Raw genomic sequence first — 12,807 nt, 5'->3', positions numbered from 1 at the left:
CCATTCCTCTTCCACTGAACCATCAAGAGGAAGGTCCATGTTGTGTCACCTGGGGAAATAAATTTGTCAAGTATGACCATCACATGGGAGCAAGGTTCAAACTTGATTTTGTAGCAGTTGAGGGTTTTTGAACAGGGGAGGGACTTGGTATGAACAGTTTTTCCAGAACATTAACCTGAGGGTCATCCGAGAAATTCATTGAAGGAGAGAAAATGTGAGGTTGGGGAGACCATTTAGGACATTATTAGAGTAAAGCAGGACTGGAGTAATAGATGATGTGGAGGGTTAACGAAAGAAATAAGGTAATAAGGTAAGATAAGGGAAGATTTTGAGGCCCAATGATAGTACCATTTTTAAGATCAAAGGATGAGTTAGCAGGAAGTTACTTTGCGTTCAACCCCTTCATTCTAGAAAAGTGAGGACACTGGAGCCCTGGGATGGGAAGTACTTACCCAAGATCACAGAGATAGTTAAGCCCTTTTACAAAACCTATCCAGCCTTTTGTCCAGCTATCTGCTTCGATTCTTACTGTGCTATGATCCTCAACTACTATATTAAAATTACCTGGCAGGTAGTATTCAAGTTAGTATCCTCCAATTTATACCCAAATCCATTTGCTGCCTTCACAGACATGTCAGCATCACTATATATGTATTTTTAACTGTGTTACAGTGTCTTCATTGCCCTCCGTCTCCATATCTGAAGGTCATCTCATTGAATTTATCATAGATCTCTCCCTGCGGCCTTTTTGTTGTGGCTTTTTCTCCTCTAGCATGTCTTGCTCGCTTGGATTTAGAGTATTATAATTATGCACTTGGACTTATCTGCATTGCATTTTTAAGGAGTGCCTCTCCCACATAGTTCATTATGGGACAGCTGTTCACTTATCCTGTGGTGGCTGTTACATGTGAGGAATCTTCCTTTAAGAGGATGTTCCCACTGACCCATTTATCAAGACTGCGTGAGTGAAATTTTCTTCTTTTATGCTTGTAATCTTCTTTCATGTTGAACATCACCTTAGCCAAACCTCTTTATTGTATAGTCAAAAAAACCGTGGTCCCAGGAAGTTGGAACATGTCCAGTGTCAAGCTGAGTTCATGACAGTTGAAGAGGGTTGCTTGCCCTTTCAACCAGTGTCCCCATTTATGAAATGGAGATGATTCCAGCACTGTCTACCTCCAGGTGTTTTTATGAGGATGAGTAAGATAAAATTTGTGAAAAACAGTATGTAAAAAGGAAGTGTTACCATCAAGGCTTTTAAGTCAAGACAAAGTAGTGCTCTTTGAAATTGAATAAAAACCTGAAACTTCACAGTAGAAGTACTCATGGTCTCAAGACTTTCCATTAGATTATGAAGTCGTTGCTGGCAGAGTTTTTAGAGGTTAGTCCAACTCTTACTATTTTGCTTATAGGAAAAGGAGGTTGCACAGCTACTGTCTAGCAGAGCCCAAACTCAGAATTACTGGAACTCATCTCAGTCCCTTTTATTCCACATTGTGTAGCATAGATAGCACTTTGTGCATGGTAAGAACTGATATGTTTGCATTCTGTGGGCGGGCACAAGAGTGGTGACGGCACGGTGAGCTTTATACCACTGTGGAGGAACATGTGTGGAACCTGAGAGCAGAGTTGAGGAATGTCCCTTCTCTCCCGCAGGGCAGTTTCTGTTCTGCGTTCTGTGGTTTGCCCCAGCAGGGTGTGGAATGACTTCTGAGTTCCTATCTAAAATCACTAGGCATTTCCTGTGTGTTCTAATCTGAGGTTAATAAGCACATTTCTTCCTGATTTCTCCTTCATCTAAGCTGTCCTTGTCATTTATGGGGTGTCCTCACGCTCGGGGAAAGTACGTAAGCCAGGAGCCTTTCTACTGTCATAAGTTTATATGTCAGCAGTCACTGTGTCTTGGGAGCTGCCAGGCCAAAAGAAGGGTGAGGCTTCCTCTCGGGGATGCACATGCAGCAGGGGAGACTCCGGGAGCGAGTTTCATTTGTGTTCATACCTGCATCGTGTATCTAACCCTTTCACCTCCCAGCCTTGTAGGGAAGATGGCAGTCTGACTTGTTGCTGTGTCATCAAATAGCATCTCTTTCCCTTTCATGTGATCATATGCAATGTGGCTTTATGTGTGAAGTGTGTATTACTCTGGAAACATTTGAAATATCCTAAACAAAATGACATTTTTCTTTTTTTTTTTTTTCTTAACAGAAAATGCCCTAAAAACAATAGAGGACGACGACAGAAGCAAAACCTAGGTCATTTTACTTCAGATACATCATCCAGAATGGTTTAAACTGGTGACTTTTATATGTACACTGACCATGTGATGTACATTTATTATGTCTTTTTTTAAAGAATGGAAATATTTATTTCAGAGGCCTTATTTTTGGACATTTTTAGTGTAGTACTGTTGGCTCGTATTTAGAATATTCAGCTACAACAGTTTTGGACTGTGTAGAGTCTTTGTTTTATGTTTTTAAATACAGAAATTGATTTCACAAATTTGTACCACATGGTAATTCTGAGACTTGTTCTTTACCCATGGAATGTAATATTTTTGCAAAGATGGACCACTTCACAAATGGTTATAAAGTCATACCCACTTCCTCCACAATGACCACAGCAAATGACCAAGCATGAACTAAAGGTAAAGATGTTTACAGATTACTTTTCTTACAAAAAAAATCTAGAAGACACTGTGTTTAGACATTTCAATGTTTTTGAGATTTATTAACTGATTTTTTTAGACACTGCCTATCGCATGAACTGTAAAGCTGTGTGTGTTAGATGTAAAATATTTATAAGATGTATGGACTGGAATTTGATCATGTCTTTCTTTGAAGAAATAATTCTGAATTAATTTTTAAAAGTATATGGTAGCAATGATGGAACAGATCACTGAAAAGTAGATTTAGATATTGTGAAAATAGTCTAACAAACAGATTGGAATAAAGCCTACTCTCTCATTTAAACTACTTTGATACACATTCATTTTTAAAGGAAATATTTGTTTTAACATAAATAAACCAATTGTATCAGTGTTTGTGAATAAAATGCAAAAATGATTGTTAATGATTGGTGCTCTTCGAGTGAGCTTAAAAATCATCTAAGATCCCTATCCAAATTTGTCCTGTAGTAATAGCTGTACTAATAGATTGGTGTTTAAAGATCTGAAGTGTGAATAGAATGTATTCAGCTGTTTAACATGTAGTTTAGGTGTTTAGAAGTATGCATGTAGAATTTAAGAATATGTTCAAAATATTAATTTTAATATTTGGTTTGGAAAAGCATGTTATAATATAATGTTTTCACTATATGGCCTCTGTTTTTGTGTGTTTATTTACTGCATTTCTTTGATATTGATACATCAGTACATTTAATATATGAAATTAATAGAAAAAAGCAGATTTCAGTTTGAAATTCCCATTTGCCTTTACCAATACTGCTTGAAATTGTCTAAAGGCAAAAGCTTCACGCAGTGCTTGGAGTTTGCTTTTTTGGTTATTTGACTTCTAGGCTTAATATTAGTAACATGGTGGCTTTAGGGAACTGTTTTTATTTTTTAAGGTTTCCTCTTCTACCCACACAATCTTATTTGAGTCCCTTAGTCAGTCAGTAAGCATGTTTGGAACAGCACCCAGTGCTTTGCTAGGGTTCATATTGCAGAACAGTCACGTACGGGTATTTGTAGTTACAAATACTTGACCAGTCTCCAGGGGTGGGGTTTCCAGCCCTTTAAACAACGCTGTTGCCTGTTATCAAGCTAACTTTTTGCTCTTAGTGCCAGAATTGATTGTGGTAAGACATCTTTCACTGAGAAATAAATAAAATGGAACATAATGGGTCTGCTTCAAATGCTGATAAAATCCACCAGAATCGCCTGTCGAGTGTGACAGAAGATGAAGACCAAGATGCAGCTCTTACCATTGTGACTGTGCTGGACAAAGTAGCTGCCATCGTGGACAGCGTGCAGGCCAGCCAGAAGAGGATAGAGGAGAGACACAGGGGTATGGAAAATGCCATCAAGTCCGTCCAGATTGACCTGCTGAAGTTTTCACAGTCACACAGCAACACAGGCTATGTCATTAACAAGCTGTTTGAGAAGACCCGAAAGGTCAGCGCTCACATTAAAGATGTGAAGGCCCGAGTGGAGAAGCAACAAACTCACGTTAAAAAAGTCGAAGCCAAGCAAGAGGAAATAATGAAGAAGAACAAATTCCGTGTGGTGATATTTCAGGTAAGCTTGCACCTGTGTTTAGCTTGATTACTGCAATCTCTTGCATCCTTTAATGGCCAGCAGGTCCTATCAGGCCTGTCACATGGTAACTGTTATGTATATGCGTGCGATGGAGTTCTGTATCATCAGAGATCTCAGGATAAAACCATTTCTGTGTTAACTGGTGTACTCTCATGTCAGTGTTTTGAGCTTCTCAACCATTCCATGTAATATGAACCGTGGATCATAGCTGAGTCTATTTCTTGCCTTGGAAACTTAATACTGGTAAGCTGTTTTTGTCATGTTAGCCACGTTAGCATGATGCCCTCTCATAGCCTTTGAGAAGGTTAGAACTAGAAGATATCAGATAAGAAACCTCCAGTTTAAAACACCTCTTTGTTGTGGCAAAAAAGAAACTGAAGACCTGTAGCCCCACAGTGTGGTTCTTTGCCTTATTATGGAGAGCTTGGAAAGCCCTAACCAGTACAACGTAAACTTTCTAGAATATAATTTGTCTATTGGAATTTTTACACATAATAATGTGTCACAATAATAAGAAAAACAGTTTATTTCTTAATGAACACTCAGACAGTTGTTTCTTATGGGTATATAAATGTAGGAGTCATGTAAGTAATTCCATATATTTGATTACCAAGTCTTTACTTAGCTGATTTTTTTGTTTTTGTCTGCACCACATGGCTTGTGGGATCTTAATTCCCCTACTGGGGATCGAACCCGTGCCCCCTGCATTGGAAGCACAGAGTCCTAACCACTGGACTGCCTGGGAAGTCCCTGCTTAGCTGATTTTGTGTGATAGGTTTTGTGTGGCATTGTGTATTGAGCTAATAAGTTCCTATCTTACTCTGCACTTGACATTCATTAGGAACACATCCATGGCAAATGCCTAATATCTATAAGATATTTAAAGACTCTTAAAAATTAAAAGGAAAAAAGTCGAACTTTCATGGTAGAAAAATTGGGAAGTCATTACCAGTCAGTTCACAAAAGACAAATGAGCAAAATTCCACTTTCACTTATGTAAATATTTGCAGTTACTGAAACGTATTCTCAGAGTTTAAGTATAAGAAATAACAAGGACTTAATATTAATATCTGCTGGTAGAATATTAATTGGTACATTTCTGGAGGGCGGTTTTGGTAGTACGTGTTAAAAATTCACAAAATCTTTTGGCCCCAAAATTTCATGTCAAAGAATTTGTTGTAAGTGTGAAATCAGAAGTGTGTGTGGGGATGTTCACAGGTGCATATATGCAGTGATATCACAATGTATTTTTAAAATGGATGTATGCGCATATGCATAGGGAAAAAGCCCGGAAGAATAAAAACAAATTGAAATAGGAACACAGTTGGCAGGTATTTGTAAGATACCAGGGATGTGGGCCATAATGCCTCAGGGCATTCTCTACACTTTAGTCAGTTCCCCGTAGCCCAGTGTTGGCTGATAAGGTTACACTCAGATGGCAGAGTGGTATTTTGGATCTGTTTTTAAGGGCCTGTTGGTTATTTAGGAGGAGGAATGGGAAGAGAGAGAGGGTTGCTTATTTCAAAGGTAGACAGGTTAGACTATGCCATCTGAAGATCTTTACCATTTCCCTCTTCTCCCTGGACCCTGGAAGTCCTCCAGACTTAAATTTTGGGGGGAAAAAATCATTCATCTTACTCTTAGAAGCCAGTTGCAGCATATGTAATGGGGATTCAGATTTAATACTTGAGAATGTAGTATCCATTCTTGAATTCACTTTTCCAAGGGCATTAACAGTAATGGGTATAACTCACCCTCCACTTGCATGGAGTGTGCCAGGAAGCATTCTTGGTATCCAGCATTTCTCTTGAGAACCTTTGTGTGAAGAGTAGACCAGGTAACCATGAAGATTTACAAAGCCTAAATAAGGCAGAGGGGTTTCCAAAAAGTTCTAATTCGCTCTTGTTTGTCTATTAACATAATTCTTTTTTAAAAAGTTGTGTCTGTATTCACCTGTTTATTCCCTGCAACTTGCTATTTTTTTCTTTTCTTTGAGCCCCTACAGTTACTTGAATAAATAGAAGATGGCATGAAAAAGCAAGTGAGACGCACTAGTGGGAGGCATAATGCTATGAAGAGTCTGTGAAATTAAGTTGTTCAGAGTAGGCAGCACTTTGTCAATGAGCAGGGACTAGCTCTTGTGATGAGAGCCTGTAAAGAGAAGATGAAGGCAAATACCAGTGGATCCGGTGATTCATTAGATGTTAGAACACGGTGTACAGCATCCACATGGTTTTCCTTAGCAGTTAAAAGTCATATTTTATGTGTGTGTGTGTGTATTATTTTCTTTTTTTTGGCCATGCTGTGAGGCCTACAGGATCTCAGTTCCCCCCCGGGTTCAGGGATTGAACCTGGGCCACAGCAGTGAAAGCACTGAATCCTAACCACTAGACCACCAGGGAACTCCCAAAATTCTTATAATTCATTCTCATAGTTAATATGTATAAGTGGCTATATTGAGATTGTGCCTTCTATTAAAATGAACTTGAAGCTGAGTAATTCAGCTGTAGTATACTTTCATTTTCATTTGGGTTTTTCCTCAAAAATATTTCCCTGGATATATCTTTTGGTGGCAGTCTTTATTGCTATTTTATCTCCCACAGCTGTGTACAGCAGAGCTCACACCTAATCCTGGACATCGGCATTGAAAAAAATGATCTGCTCTTTATCATACAATTATGATTTCTCTTTAAACATGCTTCCACCTTGGTGACCTTTTCACCATGAAAGGAAGCCAGGAAGCTTACCATATCTTCTAACAATTTTGCTTACTAACCATATGCCTGGGCTTCCCAAGGGAGGTATTTGGCTGTTCCCTAATGATAAGTCCCAGATGTCTAAGTACTCAAGATTCTGCTAGCTGTGTTGCTTTGATAATCAAGGCCACTGTACTCTGACTCTTAGTACTCATCTTGTTACAAAAAAAGTCATCTTTTTACCTGGAATTTTACATGAAAAGATGTATATAATTGTATTTGGAAATCAACTGTAATTCAACCCTATAATCTTCAATTACTATTACAGTGTATTCACCACTAACTTATTCTGACTCATAGGAGTTGCAACAAATGGATTCACAATAACAGGTACTTCCTCTGACTCTACCTCTGTTTTGTTTTGTTTTTAAGCCTGATTTTGTAGACTTTGTTGTGCCGTTGAAGAAGGGTTTGTGATTCCTGAGTTAAGCCATATCTGATTTCTTCACAGCAGGATTGTGAGGGTTTTTCCTACCGAACAGTAGTTATTGTTTGCCTCTTTTTCTGATTATACCTACTCAGTCCATACCCACCCACTCAGTGCGGCTGAAGCTACTCCCTGTAGCAGGTGTCAGGAAAGGAGAGGAATAATGTTGGGCTTCTGATTCATCAGAGAGCTGTGAGATCCCCACCCTTTCTTTCTTTCCTTTTCTTTTTTTAAATAGCTTCTAGACTCTCCAATCCTGTAGCCAAAGAATTTAATTTTAGATAAATATCCAAAAAATTAAGTTCTGGGGAAACCTTCTTAACTATCAGGCTGATAGGTTTTGGAATATGTGTTAAATGTATTGCTTACATGGTAAATTGTTTGGTTGAACAAATTTAATCTGGATCTCAAGTAGGAGCACAGTTTCTTATAGAAATTCTAACTTATGGGTTCAGTTAAAAATCTCATGATCTTTAAAGTTTTTCCTGTTTAGTTTTAGAAATAACCCCTAAATAGTGAGTTAGGGTCCTTTTGTAGCTGTGTTTCTGGGCTGATTCTCAAGGTTACCACTGTCTGCCATGTTCCCAAATCCAATTCTCATCCTTATCCTTTGACACATTTGATATAATTGGTCCCTCCCTCTCTTCTTGAAACTTCTTTCCCTTTGGCCCCTGGGGGTGCCCCTCTCTCGGATTTCCTCCTGCCTCACTGGCTGATGTTTCTCCTTTTTGGTTCTTTCTCATCTCTTCCTTCTTATCTGTCAACACCAAAATTCAGAAATTTCTAAAAATAAAGTATTTACTTAACCTGAACTTATCTGATGGCAAAACCCAACCTCGAGCAGCATGAGGCTGTTTGTACTCTTTATCCCACCTTGGAGTGAATATTTCGTATTTTTTTGCCACAAAAATATTTCTTCTCAAGATCTCACTGGGAATGTTATGTAATATATTATTTTCCCAAATCTGAAATGTTCTGATTTTTGAAAGGTACCTTGGCTCCAGGGAGTTTTGAATAATGGAGTATAGACCCATTCACTCAATCTCTTGGTGATCTCTTTCATTTGGTCTCATGATTTTTTTGTTTCATCTTTCCGTTAATGATTCCAAAAATTATATCTCTCGTCCAGCTCTCTCTGCAGAATTCCAGACTTATATACTCAGCTGCCTACTCAACATCTCTGCTTGGATGTACAGTGGGCATCTCAAAATCAGCATGTTCAGATCCCATCCTTCCCCTCCAGTCTCTACCTCCTGCTATCTTCCCCATCTCAGTTAATGGCGAATCTGTCCTTCAGCTGCTCAGGCCCTGGACTTGAGAATCATGCCTGATACTCTCCACATCTCAGTCTAGCAGCAGCAGATCCTGTTGGCTCCTACCTTCAAAGTGGATCTGGATTCAGACCATTTCTCACCACCACCTCTGATCTCTCACCTGATTGAGCTCAGTGGTCTCTAACTGCTCTCCCTGCTTCTCACCTTGCCCTTGACAGCCTCGTTTCAGCAGGGTGACCCTTTTACAACATGCATCAAATCATGTCACTATCCTCAGAACTTTTTAGAAAGCTTCCTGTCACACTCGGAATGAGAGTCATGGTCCTTAGGATCGAATACAGAGCCCTACATGTCCCGCTACCTCTCTTACCCTCTCTGCTCCTCTTGCCCCTTGATCATTCTGCTTCAGCCACACTGCCCTCCTTGCTCTTTCTCCTTTCCTCCCAAATATATGCATTACCTTCAGGTCTAGGCTTGGATGTTGCCTTATTAGTGGGACATTTCCAAGCATCCTCCTCAGTCACTGTGTATCCCTCTTCCCTGCTTTGTTTTTTGCCTTAGCCCTTATCACCATCCAACATACTATATAAATAACTTGTTTATTTCTCTCTTCAAGAATACAAGTTCTTTTACTCTGTTTCATTCCCAGGAGGTTCTCAGTTCCTAGAATATTGACCAGTGCATAGTAGGTGTTTAGTAACAATTTGTTGAATAAAGGAGTATCCTTCTTATTTGTTCCAACACTCACTTGTTATGTAGACCTACTATGTACAAGGCACTCTGAGAAGTGCAGGGCATAAAAGGTAAATAAGATAAATCTCTGCTTTCATGGTACCTATTAGTGAAGGCCTCAGGGAGATATATATAAATGAGTAGGGTTCCAGTTCAATTCAGATTGTGATAAATGTTGTAAGCAGAAGTATGTACATGTCATTTTGGTATGAATTGGAGACAGAATTGGTCTCTTGGAGAGGCTGGGGATATTTGAATCAACTCAAAGAAAGATTTTGTTCACAAAGCTGAAAAGAGTATTTAAGGTAGCAAAACCCATGTATACCAAGGCACGGAGGAATGAAAACAGTATATGTTGTAGGAATTCAGAGTGGTTGTGTTGCTGGACTGGAGGAGTGGGAAAGTTGGTTCAGCTCAAATTGAAGAGCTTCTAATTATACTAAAGAATTGAACTCTATCCTTTGAGTATTGATGAGCTCCCAAACGTTTTAAAGTAGAGAAAGAATGTCATCAGGGCTATGTTTTAGAGACATTTCTCAGGAAATACTTAGGTGGTATTTTGGAGGTACAGGTATTGCACGAGGTCAGGCCTGAGATTACAGGGCCTGAATTAAGAGGTCGGCAGAGGCAAGGAGGGAGGAGGAGGGAACAGAGGAGTTGTTAGTTATCGACAGTGTTATCAAGAGCGCTTGGTGACCAGTTGGATGTGGGATGAGGAGAGGGAATATTTGGGATGACGATTCTGAGGGTTCTCTCTGGGTGGCACCGGGGGATATTGGTGCCGAGAGGTCCAGGAAAGGATGATGGCTGGGCCTTGATTTTTGGATGTGTTAAGTTAGAGGTGCCTGCGTTACATCTCGGTAGAGAGGTGTGTCTGCCATTTAGAAATAGGTCTTCATCTTAGGGGAAGGGGAGAAGGGAAAGTAAAAGATTTGTGAGTCTGCTTGCCATTGGATTTGAAGGCAGAGCAGTGGATTAGGTTGCTCAGGGTCCGCTTAGAAGATGAAGAAAAACCCTGAGAAATGGCAGCATTTAAGGAGTGGGCGGAGGATGAACAACCCGTGGAAGAGATTTAAAAGGTGTGGTCAGAAGGTCAGAGAACCCATTGCTAACACGCTTGCTTTCTCTCTCCTTCAGGAGGAGATTCAGTGTCCGACATCCCTGTCTGTCATGAAAGACAGAAGCTTGACTGAGGGTCCAGAGGAGGAGGACGATATCTTCGATCCCCCAGTTGATCTGTCTTCGGATGAAGAATATGTTGAAGAGAGCAGATCTGCCAGGCTTAGAAAGTCAGGCAAGGAGCGCATTGATAATATCAAAAAAGCTTTTTCCAAAGAAAACATGCAGAAGACACGGCAGAATTTTGACAAGAAAGTGAACAGAATTAGGACTAGAATAGTGACCCCAGAGAGGAGAGAGCGGCTAAGGCAGTCGGGGGAGAGGTTAAGGCAGTCGGGGGAGAGGTTAAGGCAGTCAGGGGAGAGGCTGAAGCAGTCAGGGGAGAGGTTTAAGAAATCGATTTCTAACGCAGCTCCCTCAAGGGAAGCTTTCAAGATGGGTAGCCTTCGGAAAACTAAAGACCGAGCTGTGGCCGAAGGTCCGGAAGAGGTCAGGGAGATGGGGGTGGACGTCATTGCCAGGAGCGCGTCTCTGGGCCCCATCAGTGAGCTGTACACTGAGGTGCACAGTGGAACAGACCCCGAGGCCAGCACCACGCATCCTCTCCGAGAAGGCAGGGAAATCTCCACCCCCGAGCCTTTAAAAGTTACTTTTAAACCCCAGGTGAAAGTAGACGATGATGAATCTCTTTTGCTAGATTTAAAGCAGTAATTATAAAAGGGGAATTAAGCATATTATAATTGTAAGTTTCTTTAATCACACAATTTTAGTTTAATTAGTATAGTCATTTACATGTACATGCCATTTAGGAATACATAAATGGTAGGGCTGTTTCATTTCTTAGGTTTAAAATCTTAAAAATAATACAGTTATTAATATACATTTCCTTGTAACTTCCTGGGGAATTCTTTTTTTTCCCCCCTCCCCCCAGGGCTTATATGATTCTATCAGCTTTCTCTTTTAGGTCACTCTCAGGCAGCTGTGGATTTTTAAGTACCTTTCTCTTGCCCATCAGAAAAATAGTTTTCTAGTGAGGGCCAATTAGGTGTTTGGTAGTCCACAACAAATGAAGGGCAGATTTGTGGCCATCATTTATCTGCACGTGAACTCTCGATTTTGGTCTAGATTAATGTTATGGCCCAGCTCAAAGGGGAATAACTCACATGTGGATTTTATGTATATGTTCAAATCAATAGAATACTAACAGAGTAGCAGTCACACCCCTTTTTGCGTAAGGACATTGATGTGCTGTACTTGAGCATTTGGTTCTGGCATCACAGCTTTGCTTGTACAGGGAGCCACTTGGCAAGTCGTCTGCTAACGGTCTGGCCAGTAAAATGAGAGGGTTCGCCTGTCCTGCCCATCTCGGAGGACTGTTGTGAAGATTAAGGAAGTGTTATACGTTCTGGGGGAACAAGAACCATTTCCAGAGAAAACAAACCCCACTGGTCCTTCAAAAAGAGAATTGAAGTAATTATATCTTTTGAAAAATCCGTGAGCTCCAAGCAGTGAGGACCTAGGTCGAACAGACACTAAAGTTGGTCTTCAGAAGCTTTATCACAGAATCAAGAATGAAAAATAAATGTTTGCGTGACATCTTTCTCGTCAAAGACTAAAACCAGACCTTGGGTTTGAGTTGGGTCTTAAAACGTTTTTCTGATTTTCTTCTGATCCAGATCTCTGGTGGACTAGAGCAGCATTGTTTTGAGCAGTGTGAAGCCTGCAACTGTGGCTGTGTCTTCAAGAGGCCTTTCTAAAGTCAGCCCTTGTTTAGTGCTTGGAAATGACCTCAGGTGTTTCTGATTTCCAGAGTGAACCCCTCAGGGCCCGTCTGTCTGAAACTGTTCATAGGAGTTCAGCATAGCTGCTGTGGGAGGAGGCAGGATTCCACCTATTTGTTAGCTATAGATCTAGCTGATCCAGAAGTAGGAAAGAGAGAAATGGTCATACTGGTTCTGCACTTGTAAATATTTAAATCTTCTGGTTTGTAAAAGGGAATAAATGATGGAATTGTGGAATTCGAAGAGTTTGAACAGTAGTCAGCTTTCAGATCAGTTTTGGATGCTCATGTAGTAATTAAAAATTGTACACACACACACACACACACACACACACAAATCAGCTTTAATATATTTAACTCAGTTACCCAGCTATTTGGTTTGGGAGTTTGGTTCAACATCATTTCCTCTTCACTCTGCATGAATACATAAGATCATGACTTGTTAATCTCATTATCTTTTTATA

At 40.1% G+C, this 12,807-nt stretch overlaps 2 protein-coding genes across 3 annotated transcripts in view; both read left to right on the top strand.

Moving 5' to 3' along the window:
- The window catches only part of LOC130846811 (myb/SANT-like DNA-binding domain-containing protein 3), a 128,870-nt gene extending 126,047 nt beyond the window's left edge, over positions 1–2,823 (top strand). The window contains exon 10 of one of the 2 annotated variants that reach the window (XM_057725270.1): positions 2,206–2,823. In XM_057725270.1, the coding sequence (XP_057581253.1) occupies positions 2,206–2,290 (85 nt within the window). In that variant the 3' untranslated portion in view covers positions 2,291–2,823. The remainder of the gene's footprint in view (positions 1–2,205) is intronic. The other variant, XM_057725272.1, reaches the window with a different exon arrangement.
- Positions 2,824–3,723: 900 nt separating this feature from the next.
- CAVIN4 (caveolae associated protein 4) lies at positions 3,724–12,798 on the top strand. The gene is made up of 2 exons (XM_057723163.1): positions 3,724–4,234; positions 10,582–12,798. The coding sequence occupies exons 1-2, from the start codon at positions 3,827–3,829 to the stop codon at positions 11,272–11,274; spliced, it is 1,101 nt and encodes a 366-aa protein (XP_057579146.1). The 5' UTR covers positions 3,724–3,826; the 3' UTR covers positions 11,275–12,798.
- Positions 12,799–12,807: the final 9 nt, after the last annotated feature.

Source organism: Hippopotamus amphibius, chromosome 2 (genome assembly GCF_030028045.1).
Source record: "Hippopotamus amphibius kiboko isolate mHipAmp2 chromosome 2, mHipAmp2.hap2, whole genome shotgun sequence".
NCBI lineage: Eukaryota > Metazoa > Chordata > Mammalia > Artiodactyla > Hippopotamidae > Hippopotamus > Hippopotamus amphibius.
This window is presented reverse-complemented; position numbering and strand designations above follow the sequence as displayed.

Bases quoted from the DNA above. Each gene is read 5' to 3' on its own strand.
- CAVIN4 (XM_057723163.1), top strand. From the start codon at position 3,827: ATGGAACATAATGGGTCTGCTTCAAATGCTGATAAAATCCACCAGAAT. The intron at 4,235-10,581 runs GTAAGCTTGCAC...TCTCTCCTTCAG, and splicing joins TCCGTGTGGTGATATTTCAG to GAGGAGATTCAGTGTCCGAC.